At 36.7% G+C, this 18,459-nt stretch overlaps 1 protein-coding gene across 11 annotated transcripts in view; it reads right to left on the reverse strand.

Moving 5' to 3' along the window:
* ATP2B1 (ATPase plasma membrane Ca2+ transporting 1) overlaps positions 1–18,459 on the reverse strand; it is a 58,903-nt gene that overhangs the window by 18,160 nt on the left and 22,284 nt on the right. For all 11 annotated transcript variants that reach the window (XM_041409722.1, XM_041409721.1, XM_041409723.1 and 8 more), the window contains exons 2-10: positions 14,175–14,586; positions 9,239–9,436; positions 8,170–8,424; positions 7,964–8,089; positions 7,444–7,587; positions 5,066–5,104; positions 4,561–4,722; positions 3,002–3,216; positions 1,557–1,799 (exon numbers count right to left, since the gene is read on the reverse strand). In XM_041409722.1, the coding sequence (XP_041265656.1) occupies positions 1,557–1,799; positions 3,002–3,216; positions 4,561–4,722; positions 5,066–5,104; positions 7,444–7,587; positions 7,964–8,089; positions 8,170–8,424; positions 9,239–9,436; positions 14,175–14,379 (1,587 nt within the window). In that variant the 5' untranslated portion in view covers positions 14,380–14,586. The remainder of the gene's footprint in view (positions 1–1,556; positions 1,800–3,001; positions 3,217–4,560; positions 4,723–5,065; positions 5,105–7,443; positions 7,588–7,963; positions 8,090–8,169; positions 8,425–9,238; positions 9,437–14,174; positions 14,587–18,459) is intronic.

The raw sequence follows: 18,459 nt of genomic DNA on the forward strand, positions 1-18,459 counted from the left end.
GAATTTGGCTGTACTGAATACTCACACTCTGAAAATGTGCAGTTTAAGACATCCAGTTCTGGGTGCCCAGTATGAGAGATATCAACATCCAGGAGTGAGTGCATCCATGGCACACAAAAATAATACAGAGACTCAAGCACCTGACATACGAGGATGAGCTGGAAGGGCTGAGACTATTCAGTCAGGAGAAAACAACACTCTGGGAGAGAAAATTTTTGGTGTGTATTGAATGCCTGAATAAGGCACTTGGTTGGAACGATGGTAAGGACTGTCTAGCCAGACCTTCCTAGTGGTGCCCAGTGAAAGGACAACAGGCAATGGATACAGACTGAGGATTTTGAAACTCCATTTTAAGATCAGGAAATACCTTTTACTCTGTGGGTAATAAAATACTTGATCAAGCTGCCCAAAAGCTTGCAAAGTCTCCATCCTTTGAGATCCTTAAAGAGATCCTGAGTGAGTGCCCTGAGCAATGAGCTCTGGCTGACTCTGCTTTGACCAGGAGGAGTAGATTCATTGGAGGTTCTCTCAAGAGGTTACTTTCAGCCTCTCTGATTTTGTAAAGCAGCCTAACTCTACTGCAGTGGACATAATTCAGTTAAAATGGTAGCAATAAAGGACTTGGTCAGCTTACATACAGCTACCTTGTTCTTGGTATAGAAAGAGCTTTAGAAAACAGACTGTGAAACTCCTCACATGCTGTAACTCATTCTAGAATTCCCATCTTGTTTCAGAGAAATCAGTGCTGTCAAACTTCACCTGCTGCCTCAAGTACTCCAATTGTGGAAATTCTTGCAGACATACCATTTTTATTGGCTGATAAGTAGCATCTGAACTGAGTTTTCACTGCTATTTGTGTACAAAGTATCCATAGTGGAGGCTTCTTCAAAATCTTGAAATGCTAATTCATTTACTAAATCCTACGTATTATTTTTACTGCCTGAAGAATATAAGTTATACAACATGTTGGAATAACTACAGCAAGGAAGCTATTTTTAGAGTTTTAGAAAATAATGAACACAAAATGTTAAATAATCCACTATGTAAAATTTGTAGCAGTTCATTAGTCTTTCATTTCAAAACCTTTTGCAAGTTTCAAACAAGATTTTGGCAAATATGTTACAATTCTAAAGCTTACAAACTTATACAGTAGTATCTGGAATAAAAAGCCATTAAAATCCTTACCTGTAGTTACATTTTTCCATTATATATTATTTAATGTTCTACTCTTAAATTTAAACTGTTTAATGTTTATTTTTAAGTAGTGCTTAAATCCAGGCAAGACACCCTTCAAGTGTCATAAACAGCCCCACTTATACAAAAATTAGCTTTGAACTTGAAAGGAAATTATCTTGAGATTTTGTCTTTAAATTACCTGTTCTAACTGAAATAAGCTTTTTTTTTTTTTTTTTGATTGAGTTTCAAATGAATGGTTGAGCAATTTACAGCAGGTAGGAAATACCATTTACACTGAAATTGCCTGTGGCCATCAGACAATTTGCATCTTTTAAGGAAGTTACTCAGTTATCTTGATTGGAATGAAGAAATCCACTTACCAGTATTTTGGAAGTATAAGCACAATTAACAGAAATTCCTGTCACAAGATAAGCCATAGTTTTCTCTGGAATAGCTTCTGGTTCTGGAATTTTTTTATAATGTTTTTCATTGATGTAGGCTTGGACCACGGTCATTCTGTTCATAGTCAATGTTCCCGTTTTATCTGAGCAAATAGCTGTGGCATTGCCCATAGTTTCACATGCATCCAGATGTCTCACCAAGTTATTATCTTTCATCATTTTCTAAGGAAATAAAAGCAGTTAACAGCAATCCATGACCATTACTTCACTTCAGAAATTCTCATTTATGGGATCCAGTCTTACACAGCACTTTCAGAAAACACTCAGTCATTCATTCATCTGGCATATTTCAGAGGAAGAACGTGCAGCTGCCACTTTCTGTATAGACTTCCTTAAGTCCATTATGTCACAGTAAACTTCATTTTGAACAAGATACATAATACATGTCAATCTCCTGTATCTACATGTCACACTGACTATTGATACTATTCAGACTGTTAGGAGAAAACAGTTCATAACAATATTTAGAAATTGAGAAGAGGTAAGGTTTGAGCTTTACCAGACACAATGTGGTAAATGTAATGTAATGTTAAAAAGTGTTTCTGCTTACAAGTCTAATGCAGCTTATTAGATCTGTCAGAAGATCAGATAATACAAATTTCAAAAAAACTGGGTTCAGACTTATAATCAAGGTGGGAACCTAATGTTTCAACTAAAATAGTGAGGGTTACAGGAGTTACATAGATTAAATACAGTTTAAAATTCTTTCCTTGACAGGCTTGTGAAGTGTTTTCACCTCTAAGCAGAAGACGAATTTCAAATTATACAATAAGGTCACTACTAGTAAGTGCTGTAAATTACGAATTTAGAATACAGCTTAAGCACCCATTACCTTTACAATTAGATTTTAGACAAATAATCAGTCTCAGCATGTGGATGCAGTAAGAAAATTAAGAACACAGCTTAAGTTAAAAAACATGCTGTATAGTAAGCAGAAAGCAAAATGCTTTACACTATTCAGTGTTCAAAAAAAAAAATCAATCTAGAAGCTTTCATAGCAATTGTTTAACATATCAGCTAGGTAGAAGTTCAGATTTACAGAAAAGTTTGTTATTTACAAATTCTAAAACATCTGGTTTTTGTAAGCAAATGTTACAATGGTAAAGATGAACCCATTCATCTTTAGCTTGTGACAACAGGCTGGCAATGCTCACTGTCCTTGTCAGTGTGTATTCATTCAAAGATGAAGAAAAGTACTGCAGTAGAATTCTTATGCAGTTCAGAAAACAAGAAAAGCTTCTTCCCAGTCTAACACACATATATATCTGTGATGCAGCATAACTCTGTATTTAACAGCTGATGAATATGCCCACCTACCTTAAAAAAAAAAAAAAAAAAAATCTACTTGCCCTCTACCTACTTACCTTAACAGAGTAAGCCAGAGATATAGTGACTGCAAGTGGAAGACCTTCTGGTACTGCCACCACCAAGACAGTAACTCCAATAATGAAGAACTTCACAAAATACTGAATATAAATTGGGGTACATTCAGCAAGCCAAGGTCTCTTCTGAACCCAGAAGGTATCAATTACAAAATACAACACAAGGATAATGACTGTGATTGCAGACATCAACAAACCTTGTTAAAAAGAGAATAAACAGTTTTAAGAAATTATCTCAAACATTTGGCAATACAGACTGTAGATACATGCAAATACTTCTGCCCTTATACAAGCTAGATTAAGACTAAGGTTTCAAAGAGGCAAGTCAAAACATGGAGGCAGTTCTCAGACATGTTCCAGTTTCCAATGCAAGTATTTCGTCATGCATTTCACCTAGAAGTGCTTAGAAATCTTTTTTTCTCCAATTTAATTGAAAAGCATGGAGCTAATTAGTAACAGGACAGACCAATATGTAAAGTCAATTGACTAAGCAGAACCAAAAGTGAGAAAATTCAGGAGGCCTTCACCAATTTTATGCTGACTGATTCAGTAGTGCTTCAAGTGTGGTCTCAAAGCAGGAGGACAGGAAAATCCATGCATGAAGTAGATGAGTATTAAGGCTGTGTGGGGAACTACAATAGGTCAAAAGGTACATAAAGGAAAACAACACCTCTTGGAAGAGATGAAAAAAAATCTTTGACCAGGACAGTAGTTTACAGTACACATATTTGTTAATCTCACTGAAAAATTAATACCACTATACACAACTGCAAAGCGTTACAGCTACAAGTTTCATTGCTCCATTTCAGACTGTAACTGTGTAATGATACAAATGCTAAAGTCAGCCCTTCTTGAGCTGTGGGCTGGGCTACAAGTCTTCCTGAAATTCCTTCCAGCCCAAACCTTTCAACAATTCTACATGGACAAAAATAAATCCTGAAATATTTGAATTAAACCACTATACACCAGATAATATAGCCTAAATTTTATACTGAACTTCACTATTGTTTTAGCCTACTTTCAAGAAGCAACAGTCTACCAAAGATTTTGACAAGGCAGCTGAGTATTAGCTGATAGAAAAGTAGGAAGTCAATAAAAATATTATGTATCAGCAAGGCATATGTTAAGTGGAAAACTCTAAGCCTCTGAAAGTACTAGAGATAACCTCGTTGACTGTACCACATTTTCCAGGCTTCACTCAAGTTACAGTTCTCTTGGTACATTGCTAAATGCTGTATCTAACCTAAAAAGATCTTTCGTAACAGTTGTCCAATTTTATGAAGTTGGAATTTTCCCTCCTAGAAGCTGGCACTTGAAAGCCTGACTCTATGTAAATTAGGGGAAAATAAAAGATATCCACATGACAGAGCCTGAGAGGCCATCAGCATACTCAGGCACAGCAGCATACTTACATGCATTAAAATTTTGCACTTAAGTAGCCAGCCTTGAGTGGTTTGATTATTTTATCTCTTCCCAAACTATGCATGTTCCAACTTTTTTTAACATGACATCATCATGAGGAGAGTACTGAGACATTGTACCTGCTTTGCCAATCTGAACTGCGAGCTTTGTGAGTTTGCCTTGGAGAACTGACTTTTCCTTCTTTGGCAAATTTGCTTTCTTCTTGTCTTTCTCATCTCCATCTCCACCATCCTCACTCTTCAGTGGTTGCATTTCCATGGCTGCTCCATCCTGAGCTTTAGCTAGAAGTTAAGATCAAAAAAAAGTTTAGTCATTGGTGAGTCTTCCAAATCAAAGATACCTAAAAAGCTTAATATACAGCCCCACTAAATACAATAGCACAGAGAATGATCTTGTATCCAGAGAGGCAACACTTCACATGAATGTTCAAATAAGTGTATTTTGTATTGGTGATAGAATACCAGGTTCAGTGAAGCATCTGTTTTGGGCAGATTCAATTATGCCATCTTTACCATAAGCACTTTGGATATAAAAATTCAATATGCATTTTTATAGGGAAGTCTGTATTCATCTATACTCTTAGGGAAGAGACTTGCAAGAAAGAATTAGAGAACCTGCATTTACCTTTGTTACGGTTTTCAACAGCTCCATCTTGCTTTTTACCTGCCAGAGAGGGAAACAAGTTGTGTTTTAAGCTGGCTGTGCAGAATTCATTATTTTATTTATGTTTTTATACAATACCTACATTACTCTGCTAAAACAGGAAACTGCATTTAAAAAAAAAAAAAAGTAAAACATGTAAGTCAGCTCACAGAAACAGCTCATGGCACTTTTTGGACTTTACTTTTCCCATACAAGACTGCTGCAGTGTTAATCTACCATGGTTGAGTTTGCACAAATTACTGATACTGACACGGCTTGTGAAGAAAGCTTTACAAAAGACTTCCTGACATGCTTTTCTAGGAAAGATATTTGTGACAATTCAGTGATTTTGGAAGCCTCTATCTTGCTGTAGTCTTCCAACACTTGCCACCAGTATCTGACTACCTCTGTAAATAAACCGCCAAGGTCTCACTTTGAGAATCAGTGTTTTGTACAACATTACAGAAACTACTGTGGTATAAAATATTAATAAATCCATAGCAAAGCTTAATGGAGGTACAGCACTGGATTACTATTTACACAAACACAAGCACAAATCTGTAGGCAATATACCATACATCATGGTGAGAATAGCTCAAGTGCATAATAAAATATTACTCCTACCTGTGTTCAGAAATGGGGCTCAACAAGAGATCATAAAGGACAGTGAAATAATGAAAGAATTGAACAACTGAAATATTAAAGATTGGAAGACTAACACATCGTGTGTTGTTTTTGGGGGCTTGAAAGTGACAAACTTTATTTCTGAGTAGAGAAAGCAAGGGTTATAATTACTGTTTGTGATAAACTGAAATGAAAGCACAAAATTGAGCAACTTAGAACAAAACCCAAACATTTTCAGTATTACTGGTAATTCACCACGTCTTTGTCCTTAGGTTATGTAGACCAAAATTTTCAAGAGTACTCAAGTAGAAGAAAATCAAATTATCAAGCAGCCTGTCTGGCATGACATTTAATATCTCCACTACACCATTACTGTAGACACAGTCTGATTTCTATACGTAAGATTTCTCCCAGCATTCTCACAACAGCTGAACAGAAAAAAAAAAAAAAAAAAAAAAAAAAAAAAAAAAAAAGCATGTTCACTTTCTCCAGAAGATGCCACCTCAGACTTTTTAAGAACTCATCATTGTCTCCTGATTTTGTATTTGTTCTCCCCAGTTCCCCTCTTCCTCTTTCAAGAGCAAAGTTCTACATTTGAGTTACTTGTAACTCCTTGTACATACATTTGCTTTCACTCTGAATCGTGCCATACACAGCCAGCTAAATATAGTCCCTTTAATCTCCTTAACATTCACAGAGAAGTTAATTTAGTTTAACCTGAGTTTTATCAAGGAGAATCTTATTAGGCACCTAACTTAAGGAAAACAGGAACCTATCTATCTTGGGATACAAAAAAACCCCAGTAGTGTTTGGGTCCTAGGATACACCAAAATACGACTTGTCAAAGAGACTTCTGCTTCTACGATAATAAACACTGGCAGAATATTAATAAAAGCTATAATCCACTCCGTATCTCCTGCAGCAGCTGGTACTGTTATTTGTTTCCTTCTCCTTCCTCTGTAAGGGGAAGGCACAGGATGGCAACTTTCACACTAATGACTGCAAGTGCTGCAGGTCAGCTTTTTCTTTTCACTGTTTTTCTTTTCACATAGTTTCACATGCTTGAGCTTGAAACTAACTTAGAACTTTCAATGCTTCTTCTAACATTTTTTCTAACTTTTAAAGAAACTCACTAGTTTTTTTCAAGTTTTAAGAAGGGTCAGAATTGTGGGTTAGGACAAGACAAAAAAACTTCAATCTCAATTCCTGCACAGAGCACACATTTTAGCAATTGCCTAGAGTTTGAAAGTCTCTTGAGAATCTTAAACACATTTCTGTGTGAATTTTCCATTAGTGTCTTGTATCCCTCTGACAAAAAGATCACTTAAAAGTACCACTAGATACTTATTAGGTTGAACTTCATAATAACTTGTTTTCCATAAACAAGTACTTGCTATTAGACATCAATGTGCCTTGAAGTTACACAAGCTGAGAGTTTAACCATTTATACATGGTATGCATGGCTGGTTAGCAATTGCAAATTTCCAAACTCTGACTGATCAATGGGATCCGAAGTTTAACTAAATTCCATGTGACGAGAGTTAGTAGTAGTGGTGCACTCTCAGGTCACTGGACCTAAGTTGTTTTTCCTGTGAAACCTACAGAAGGTATGAGTTTTTAAAAAAGCTTTCTGGCTTTGGATGACTGGAACATGCTTTTATCCAGTAATATTCAAAAGTTCACCACCATCCCCTCTCCAACTCCCCCACCAAGGTATTTAAGATTAATATGCCTACTTTTCTTTTCCTTCTTTTCTTTTTCCTTCTCCTTCTCCTCTTCATCTCCTCCAGCCCCAAGTAAGGTAAAAATTATTCCAGTCTGAGAGTTCACACCTACAGCAGTAACCACCATTCTTCCAGAGCCTTCCATCACATGTGTACCTGAAAGATTGAATCAGGATTTCCACTGAGATGTGAGCAGTTACATGGCAGGGAACATAAGTACTTTGAGGAAATAAGCTTTTAAACTTGACTTTGACAAAACTCTGAGCCGTGTATATGTACCACTGTGCTCCCCTAAAGCTTTAGCTGCCAAAGCTATCTGGAAAGTAAACCCATTAGCAACTACACAAAACATTTGTCAGTTTTATAGGTCTGATCACTCCAACAAAGTTCAGTACTTTTTGGACTGGTTTGGGATAGTTCCAGGAGACAACCTAGATAAAAAACCAATGCGCTAGTTTTAACCACAACATTTTAAATAACCTTTACTGCAGAAACAAATTACTTTATTCAAAAATTGTCAAATGCTACACACCTGACAGCAGCATAGGATCTCTGTCCAGAGATTTCTTAACATGATCAGATTCCCCAGTCAGCGAGCTCTCATCAATTTTGAGGTCATTTCCCTGAATGAGTACACCATCAGCCGGTAAAAGGTCACCTACGAGAGATCACTGGGTTTGTTGACTGCAGTTCCTTTTTTAAAAATAAAAGAAAGTTCAACTTTAAAAATATGTTTACCATATTTCACTTGTGCAATATCTCCAACAATTATGTCAGCTACTGGTATTTGGATGACTTGGCCACCTCTGATGACTGTGAATTTCTGTTCTTGTTCAATACGGCTCTGCAATCCCCGAAATTGTTTCTCTTTACTCCAGTCATTGAAAGCTGTTACTAATACCACACAAACTACAGATAGGAGGATTGCTGCTCCTTCAATCCAACCTGCTTCAGATTCCTCCTCTTCTTCACCAACATTTACTGATCCACATACTGCAGAAAACAGGTTTCAGATTTAAGAAAGTTCACAAAGATATTTCAGCAAAGAAAGTTTTGGCAAACAAAAAACTTATAGCTGCTAAACATTTTCCATGCTATTTTTCTTTGCAATTTCACCTTTATTTCCATAAGGGTAACACACAAAGAAGCTAAAGAACCTGAAAGCTAGAGCAACTTGAGGAAGTTAAACCACACTGCTTATCTGAACACAAGAGAAGTTGATAAAGTTTCCTGTCCTTATTTTGTTAAATGATGGCATAAGAACGTCAGACTAGTAAACAACATTCTGCTTTGTCAACATATCCCACTTCACATTTGTCTTAACAAACGAGATAAAAAAAATTCAGTTAAGAAGTCCCAATTCCTTTATTTTCTGTTTAGAAGTAAAAATATAGCTTCATTTCTTAAATTATAAGTTACCAGTGTCATAGCACAAATCAAGGAAAATTTAAAGACTTGCTGACTCCCCAAAGAAATACCATGACTGCAAATTATAAATTGCTTAAATATTTGAGGCAAAGCTAAAAAAAAAAACCCACTAGCACAGAGACTGGATTTCAAGTAAGTCCTGTTCCCGCTGCTTGCAATTTACCTTTGGTCAGAATAATACCAGATCATGACCAAGGAAATCGCATGTTGCCCTTTTAAGGCAAGGTAGAGTTTTAGTAATGTGCTCTCAATAAGGAACAATAAGCTGCTTTTCCACTGACTTACTGTCTCCCATCAGATTTACAGTATAGGCATGTTGAACCAGGAAAGTCAGTAGTATAATAATAGTAGATACCTACTTTTGAAGAAGTTTACTTACATGATTCATTTCCTCCTGGAGGCTGGTAAAAAGAAAGGCCCAAGGATACTACGGCTGCAATTTCTAATATAATTAGTGTAACGTCCTGTAGTGCTTCCCATACTAACTGAAGAAATGTTTTTGGCTTTTTAGGAGGTATAAAGTTCTTCCCAAAAACTGCTTCTCTCCTTTCTATATCTGCTGGATTTCCACTTAAACCTATTTAACAATAAGATAAAGTTAGTGACACACACATTTCACCCTCACATTAGAAGTGACTGAAGTTTCCCACTCATGGAATCAAGTCCCACTCCATATTTCAGTAACAAAACCAAAAAAAGCCACATCTCAAACATAATTACAGAAGTAATAACCTTAAATCAGAGTCACTATAGGAAGCCAGCTATGTTTTACAATTCTCACCTTGCAAAAATAAAGTTGATGGTCTACCTGCTTAATATGTCACTTAATATGACATAGGAACAGAGTAATAATAACACACATACCTTAGTTCAAAGTAAACAAGTTTGCAAGACAAGATCATTAGTAGAATTACTACTATTGAGACTGAGTAGCACCATAAAGCTTTAGCAAGACCACAGCCCGTGAAGGCAGCTCTGGTTCCCAGTGTAGGGATTCTGTATTCAGACACAACATCCTAGGATCCTAAAAGTAATGTAACATTTATAATGAGATGCTTATTATAATTTAAAATGTAACTATTATCATTATGATATTTCAATAATAATTATTACATACAATACTAATAAAAATGGTTGAAGCTCTCTTCAGGCATCACGTGCAAAGATGCAACCATTTTATGATGCCGTTTCCACCTGGAGTGGTGGTAGTTATTTGCTCTTCTGAAGCTTCCCTTTCTATCTCCCACACAGAGAGAGCCCATGTTCAGCACTATGCCGGGTCTGTCACCTCAGTTTTGTACCTATCTTCTTTCATATAGCCACATTTAAGTCCTCCTCTGTCTCAATTCTGGTACCATCCTTAAGGGACACTAGCAGACAGGAGTGAGGGGTCTACATGAAAGGCTACAGCATGTTTCAAGAGCTTGCCAAGATCTTAAAAATAAAGGAATACCAAGTATTTTCAGGGCAAGGTCATGCACTCAAGGTCTTCCGTGAGCACATCTCCCGGCAACTCCTCTAAAAATTTCCAGCTGACTAATCCACCATTCAGAATTAAGCTCATTTTTCAAATCAAAATTGCCAAACTTCAAGGCATGTTCAGAGCAAAGGTCTGGGTACTTCAATCATATTGACCTCAAGGTTATGATTAGCACCACCTTAAAGACAATAATTTTTTTAGTAGCAATTTTTTTTAGTAGCCAACCCAACTGCTTAGTGATAAAGGCATTGCAAACATGCTAGGTAATAAATAAGAACAGTAGCCACTGCAGCTGGCTTTCATAATAATGGGGGTATTTAACACATCTAACAGACATTTTTGAGAATCATCACCTATTTCATGACACTTTGAAAAGGTTACTGAACTGCAAAGCTCAATTTTAAATGCTAACAACTGCTATGGAATCGCTTAACTGAAAAGCAAACTATATGCAGATCTCTTCAAAAGAGAAATTAATTAAACATACTCTGTGTATATGATATATTACATCTATTCTAACAGTCTTCAATTCACCTTGAATTCACGTCTATGAAGGTTTAATAGAAAGGAGAAATTGTACTCATTAGCCATAACCTTACACTTCTTGCAGTTCAAGCTTTAAGGTGCTTACTTTCACTCGCAACTCAAAGAGCACTGCAAGACTATTTTCAAAATCAAGCTATACATTACAGGATCTACAGAAACTCAGGACAGCGTGGTCATTCCAAAAGGCTGGGCCATATTGCTATTTTGCAAAAGATACTACTTCTCTATTCCTTTAACATGGCAGAGTTTGGAAATTTATTTACATAATATTAGCAATATCACTTTCTTCCTCCCTTTCCAGGGTACTACAGTGCAGAACATCAGAAGTGTACAACAAAGGTCTTTGAAAACGAAAAGTGCTTCAAAATGAGACTATATAAAGTCAAGCTACTATCAGAACCACTTAGTGAAGATTGGTAAATAAACCTAGCAAATATAAAACCCATTTATATACATTTATAAACCATATGCACTATAATACACCATGCACCATTACTGAACTTGCTACATTTACCAGACAGCTGGCAATTTCACAGTTCACAATCTACAGTCCTGAGATCAAAACTACTGCCATTATATTCTTAATTATGTATCTTAACTAGGGTAGTTTATATTAATTGTGGTTAAGTTTGAAAAATGTTAGACAAGGGACTAGTTAATGCTTCATATTCAAATTTTATTAGAAATATCTATATCTGTTCAGAATATTAGACAGACTTTTTCTACTAAAGATATGTCAAACATTATTTTTGCATATTTGCATACAAGTAAGCAGTAAAGTCTGCTCAGTGTCCTTTTTTAAAGTAATACTGGTAAAGGATTGTTCCCATTTCTCATTTCAAATCAGATAAGTCTGATCCAAATTTTGCCTGAAAATAGATGTTGTCTTACATTGTCAACAACTTCACAGCAAGAAATGGAACAAGCTGAACTCATCCACTGTGCACCATGTCAGAACTACCTGTACTGTTCCTGTGAAGCCCCTGGTAATTACATAGTGGTAAGAGTGTCATGTCATAAAGGCAACATGATTAGGAAAAAGTGTCCTAGGGCCCTGCAGGAATACACACGAGGTTTTAGAGAGCTAGTATTAGCATAATGCATAACAGTTTTCTGCAAGATCTTCCCTAGACTTTTCTCCGTTAGTATTGTCTCCCTTTCTATACTTACGGTTAGAATCTGACAAAAGCAGAGACCTAGTTCTACCTTTACAAGAGCTCTCCAGTACTACCTCCAGAAAGTTTATAGCAGGTTACCTGACAGAGAGGCTGATTCTCTAAAACTTCATGTTGTGGTTTAGAGTCAAAATGACACCTCTGTTGGATGCTGTTCTAACTCAATTAACCTTTTCAGAGCCTGTTAACATGTTCAACAGTTGAGTCTTTGGTGTGTTTATAAGCTTCTCTCACACTTAAAAAAGGATAGTGCCCTTTTATTAGGTCAGTGACTGTATGTAACTGATTTTAGTGTACATCTAAATGTCAAATCCTTTTGAAAGTGAAAGGCCTTGATCACACAGCCCTCAGTACAGCACAATCAGTCTGCAGGAAAGGGCATCCAACCCTTGAGTTTTAGTACACAGACACATGACATGTTTAGTAATCTGCATGTTTGTTACATTAAGAGACAACATAAATCCTGCAGTATATGAGGTGTTTGGTGCTTAGTGCACTGTGGCTATGTAAAATTGTATGTCCACCTAGCTTGCACTAAGAATGGACCTTTAGCTTTGCAGATCACTGTACAACAGAATTCAACTCTCGGTTCAATTCCCAGTTGTAGAAAACTATCTCCCTTTTCACGGAGAAAAGAAACTGCCTTTCCATACCATGCAACAGGTCAACAGGGTAACAAGAGCCTATTGCTCCTGAGATGCTTTACGCTGCTTATACACCACCGTGCTTCACACACGTGCACTGTGCTTTACAACTGCCAAGGGACAGAAGTTTGTACTCCTTGTGATTTACAAACTTCTTCATCCTGAAATTGGTCTACTCCCATTCACTGGTAGTTCAGCCATGTCAGCTGGCTACTTTCAGTTTGGTAAGAGGAACACGATTCATCTACTGATAATTTCAGGAGTCTGGAAATCTGGCTTCAAAAGCAGATCAAGCCAAAACATGCTAAATGCAGATGTACCCAGAGGTACCTTACGGCATTAGTAGGCTGTTCTTGGTCCAAGAAGACAAATCTTTCCATAGCATTTCTGAAGAACAGAAAGCAACGGCTCTCCAGGTTTAAGACAGGAGGTGCTTTGCTGCTACCGACATGACACCACATTGGTTAAAATCTGTGTGAGTCCTTAAATGCAGAGACACTACAATTTGCCAAAATCTTGATTTTGGTAATTCTCAATTGCTCTCAACAGCAGGACTTCACAGTAAGTTTCTGTTAATGTTTTTACATATTTTTATTTAAGTACAGTTTACTGCAAGTACTACAGTATGTAGATACTGCAGTACTTTATTGGAAGAAAGCAGTAAGAAAAAGCCAGGTCTTAAGGAGAACTTCTGCAGGGTTCTCGAGAAGGAGACTTAATAAATTTATTTACTTATTTCTTCACATTTATACAGTCTATCTTGGAGTAATAATCTAGATAGCAAAAGCACGGTGTAGCCACATTTTACAGAATGCCACTTAGTCAAACAAAGACTCCATCAGAGATGCTTATTTCTAAGGAGTAAGATTGTGTAATCACTTTGCAAACCTTCCACTAAGAGTAAACGTCAATGCTTCAAGTTATATTGATAGTTATTTTGCATAGCTCAAATGAGATCTACAGAAATACTGCAGATTTAAAAACTAGATCCTGCTATTAAGAATCCAACGTACACAAACATGTAATCAGTTTTAAAAATTGCTGCATTAGCAAATCCAAGAACTAGGTAGCCACACAGAAGCATTAATAAGCCCTGCATTAGAATATTAAAACCCTGGGCTCTACAACAGCATGATCTGAACTGTGAAAAAGGTCATATGAACTACTCAGAAAACTGATGCTTTCACAGTGAGTTGAACACTGCTGTTTCATATGTGGATGTCTACATCAATGAACTCTGTTCCAAGTACAGCTTCATTAATACAAAATCTCACATGCAGCTAGACCAACTGAAAAAAACCTCTTGCTTACTTATTACCATGGAATACTTCTCTCTTAAAAGACCAAGAAGCAATATTTTGTTATGGTCACTAAAATGCTTTTACAAATTTTGTTCTATTAAAAAAGCAGTTTGCTGACTAAGGCTTTTCATAAATGGAGTTTCCCCAATAAGTGTTAAAATTTACTTACCTTCATTTGGTGAAGTTTTCAACTTTGTACAGATGCCATGTACATCACCATAGCATTCCTGTATTTTATGCAGTGCATCTGCAGCTCGAAGTTCCATAAGAGAACGGAGTTCTGCAAGAGTAACTCCAAAATCTCCATGATTAGCTTCTTTTACAGCGTTTTTTACGCTGCTATACGCAACCGAGTTGTTTGCCATGTCACCCATGATGCATGCAGTCTTTAGCGTAGACAGTATCCAGCAAGGAACAAAATTTCAACTTAAAATATTTCCAAAAGGAAAATAAATCCTTTGGGTATGAAGACAGTCAGGAGAGCAGACACATCACCCAAGCAAGAGAGCCCATCTGGAGAGATATCTTTGAGGGTGTCCCATGGTGCGTTCTGTTCCCCGAAGCCAAAAGGCATGTACAGTCTAGGGAGAGAATAAATACACATTCAGTTACATAACATCTATACTGGAATGCATTGTAAGACAATCCCTACTCTTTCTACTAAGGTTACAGAACAAATTTCTTTTTTAATTTCCTATAATATTTTCAGTTTGCGTTCCGCAGGCAAGAGCGGAAGAAAATGGATGTTTCCCACCCCAAAACAACCTTGTATTATTGGATTTCCTTAAATCATTAACTTTGTAACAACTGTTGCCTTTAACACTAGCATTTTCCTTCAAATGTCCATATGGTTCATCATCAAGCAGCAACCTTTAAAAATACCTAAAATTAAATCTGTTTCCAGGGAAATGGAGCTTGTAGCATCCACAAGTGATGTCACATGGGGAAAGAACATGCTCAGGTTAAAAATTCCCACTTTCCAATGATGCCCTCACCTCAGAGTTTGGGAAGAGCAATTTTATTTTTGTGTTCCCATTAATTCATTTGTGCAAACCTCAAGAAAAAAACTTCAACACTAAGCTAGCCTACACATGAAATACTTTTGTATTCTAAATTAGATTATATCTTCAGGTAGACCTAGCTCTTAATGAATTTTTCACGTCCATACAGTTTTAACCCTGCTCTAGCCCACTTCATCACAGCTCAAGCCTTGCAGAGTGTCTCCATTTAATTCTTTGAAGAATTAAATTGCACAATACCACCTTTCTGCACAAGGGATGAGCAGACTGAGAGCAGTTCTTCCATCTGATGATCAATGTATTGTAGCTGAGAAATTATCATCTAGCCACAGAACTCTATAGCTAATTCTACTCCTAATCCATGCTCAGCTGACATATCTTGCACATACACATGAGGCTACACAACAGTGTACAAACTCCTCATGCCTGTGTGAAGATTTGCTGTGTGCCAAAACCAGACTTCTGATCACGTAAATCAGCTTTATTGGCATAATGAAGTGCAATAAGCACGTGTAACAACATATTCCCCCACAAAACATGACTGCCAGGATCAGGTGAACAATAACTTGGACACTTTCAGGTCAACAAGACCCTCAGGTGTCATATGCTTAGCAAAGGCAAAAATATGAAGGCAAAGCATCAGCAAACAAAAGATTTCTAGCTACTTCCCTGCCAGGTTAGAGGACTGTTTGGCTGAACTGCTGAGTCTATGTTGAAGTAAAGGTATAAGTATCCAATTACCAGAAATTTGGGTCTTGGTTCCAGGAAAGACTCAGATTTCTGCTCTGGAAACAATCAGTTGCAGCTATACTAAATCTACCATTTAAAGTACCATGCCACAGTACTTTTTTTGCCCTGACAGCAGCCACTGACACTGTAAACCCCTGAACTGATGTCACCTAACCACAAGTGACAGGTCCATCTCTGGCAGAACTACCACTTCTACAACTGCAACTGCTCTTCTCTTCCTGTCACAGGAGATTCTGAGAAAACCACTGTCCATGGCTGTTCTCCAGAGAGTGACAAAAAGCATAAAGCAATCAATATTCGCATGCTTAAAACTTCCAATATTCTATGACATCAAAAAAGCTTTTAATTTAAAAATTAATTTTAAATCTTCATTGTTTTCTCTGTTACTTGCAAGAAAATGTTGCAACAGTTGAAGAGTCCATGATGATAGTGTTAACCTGCATGCTAAGATAAAGTTTTGATTAAGACTCTAATGAGTTCTGTTAGAGTATCCTGCAAGTAAAGAATTTCATGCAAACCGTGTATGAAAGAGTTTTCTTTAAAAGACATGCCACATTGTTATCTAATACCCAAAAGCTAGATGTTGTTGTCCAGCTGGTAGCCTAGGAGGATTTATCAGCTGGCATCTGATCATAAGCTATGACAGTATAACAAGAAGCAGATCAGGCAAATGAGTTTGTATAGCTATGGAGAAGATGCTGCAGCTGCTAATTAGGCAAAAATAGACCAAGCAGAAGGCCCCACAACCAATTACATCAAACTTGATTTAATTTTAATTAAGCAAAGCTCTGTTCAAGCCTCTAGCAGGAGCCCTGTACTTGATGCCGAAATACACCGAAATCCAAGAGAAAAGGATAGGAAAAGCTACAGCTCGAGTCACTGTTCACTTGTCATCAAAAAGTTTTAGGGCTTTCTCTCTCCACATATATGCATAGAGTGGGCCAAACTTGCTTTCATATGCAACTAAATTGAAGAGCAGTCATTCTGCTTAGTCACAACTCAGTGTGCTTTGCACTCCAGTTCCAACTTCTTCCATGCATCTATATAAATTTTTACTAGTAAGTAATAATCCAGATTAGTAATTAATAAGTTTATACTGAAGGGAGTCCTCCTATGCTCTAAATGCTGTCTTAACATACCAATGGACCCTTAGGGTTCACAGGCAAATTCAATAAGCATTCATTCACTACAAAAACAGTGCAGTTATACAGATCAGCTCTAGTAGTCACACAAATTATTTGGTACATCCATGTTAGCAAAGAACTACGGAAAATTGAAAGGAACAGTGTGAAGACTTCAAATTCTGAATATTGAACAAGTGCAGTGTTGCTCCAGATCATAAAAATTTGACTAAGCATTATTAATTTTTACACAAAATCAGACCAGCATCTGCTTCAGTAGTCCATTTTTACCAGACATTTCAACAGAGAGCACAATAGCTGCTTGTCACACAGGCACAGGATGGACTTAGTCTAACACAGATTTTTCTGTAGGAATCAGCAAATAAACTTTCTTTAAGAAATATCCTTAATGCAGTTTTGATGTAAAATCTTGCAACATTCAATCAGTTCCTGTTACAGCAAGTTCCAAGGGTCCACTTTTGTAACATTAGTGGTGATGCATATTGAAACTATTACGACTGAAACTTAGTAGCATAAAAAGAAGCGCATTTTAAAACTAAAAGATCATCTAATAGTATTTATCTTCTCAACTAATTAAATATTTTATTTGTTTTGACCTGTGTTTCAGTTCTGTTATTGTATCAGTCATTTGAAATAACTGAATAGCATGAGCTCTGAAGCACTATAGTTTAAAGCGACTCACCTCAAACTTCCAATCTGTTAATATCTCAAATTTTAAATTCAGGAAACAGTTATCATGCTAAAACTCATTTATACACCAATGCTGAATTTTCAGCCTATTTAAAGTTTAATTCAGTTGAAGTTTTGTGTTAGTGCCCAGCTTAAACAAGCTGCATACAAAATTATTAAGATGTCTACCTTTCATTAGACACATCAACTTTTGGATAATACTTTATCACCAACACTTGGTTTATCCCTTTATATCACTGAGACTAGGAATAACTTTAAAAGATATTCTCTGTCACACAAAAGTGACTAAAAAACTTGAACTGCAGAGGCAAATTCCAGTAGCAGCACATACTCTCATACACAGGATTCAGAAACTTATATAAATATCTCTGAGAATACCTTGCTGCTCTTTGGTTGTAGTAACTTCACTGACATATCATATCATTGTAGCTGCTTATGAGGAATAACTTCCTTACCCAAACCAAATTACTATTTATTGCTAAGGGACTGTGTTTTTTTACCAGACAGACACTAATTCAAACCCATAACCCATTAAACAAAGGTTAGACAACTCTGCCCGTGTTGGAAGTTCAACATCATAAGCTTCTGCAGTTGGACTGGAGAAAGGAAAAGCTCTAAGCAGAAGTCTACATGTAAAGATGCCCACCAAAGCATGAAGAGACTATAGATTACTTATCTATTTAGTGCTACCAGAACATTCTGCACTGACCAAATTAGAAGCTGCAACATGTTTTTTGAAGTGTTGCTCTGGTGGCACAATTAGTATTGCCCAGACGCACAGGACCTGGCCTACCTTAGACCCTTATCCAAGCTTTTCCTATGATTACATTTACATTTAATACTTGCTTCACTA

Source organism: Onychostruthus taczanowskii, unplaced genomic scaffold, assembly GCF_017590055.1.
Source record: "Onychostruthus taczanowskii isolate IOZ18803 unplaced genomic scaffold, ASM1759005v1 scaffold31, whole genome shotgun sequence".
Taxonomy (NCBI): Eukaryota; Metazoa; Chordata; class Aves; order Passeriformes; family Passeridae; genus Onychostruthus; species Onychostruthus taczanowskii.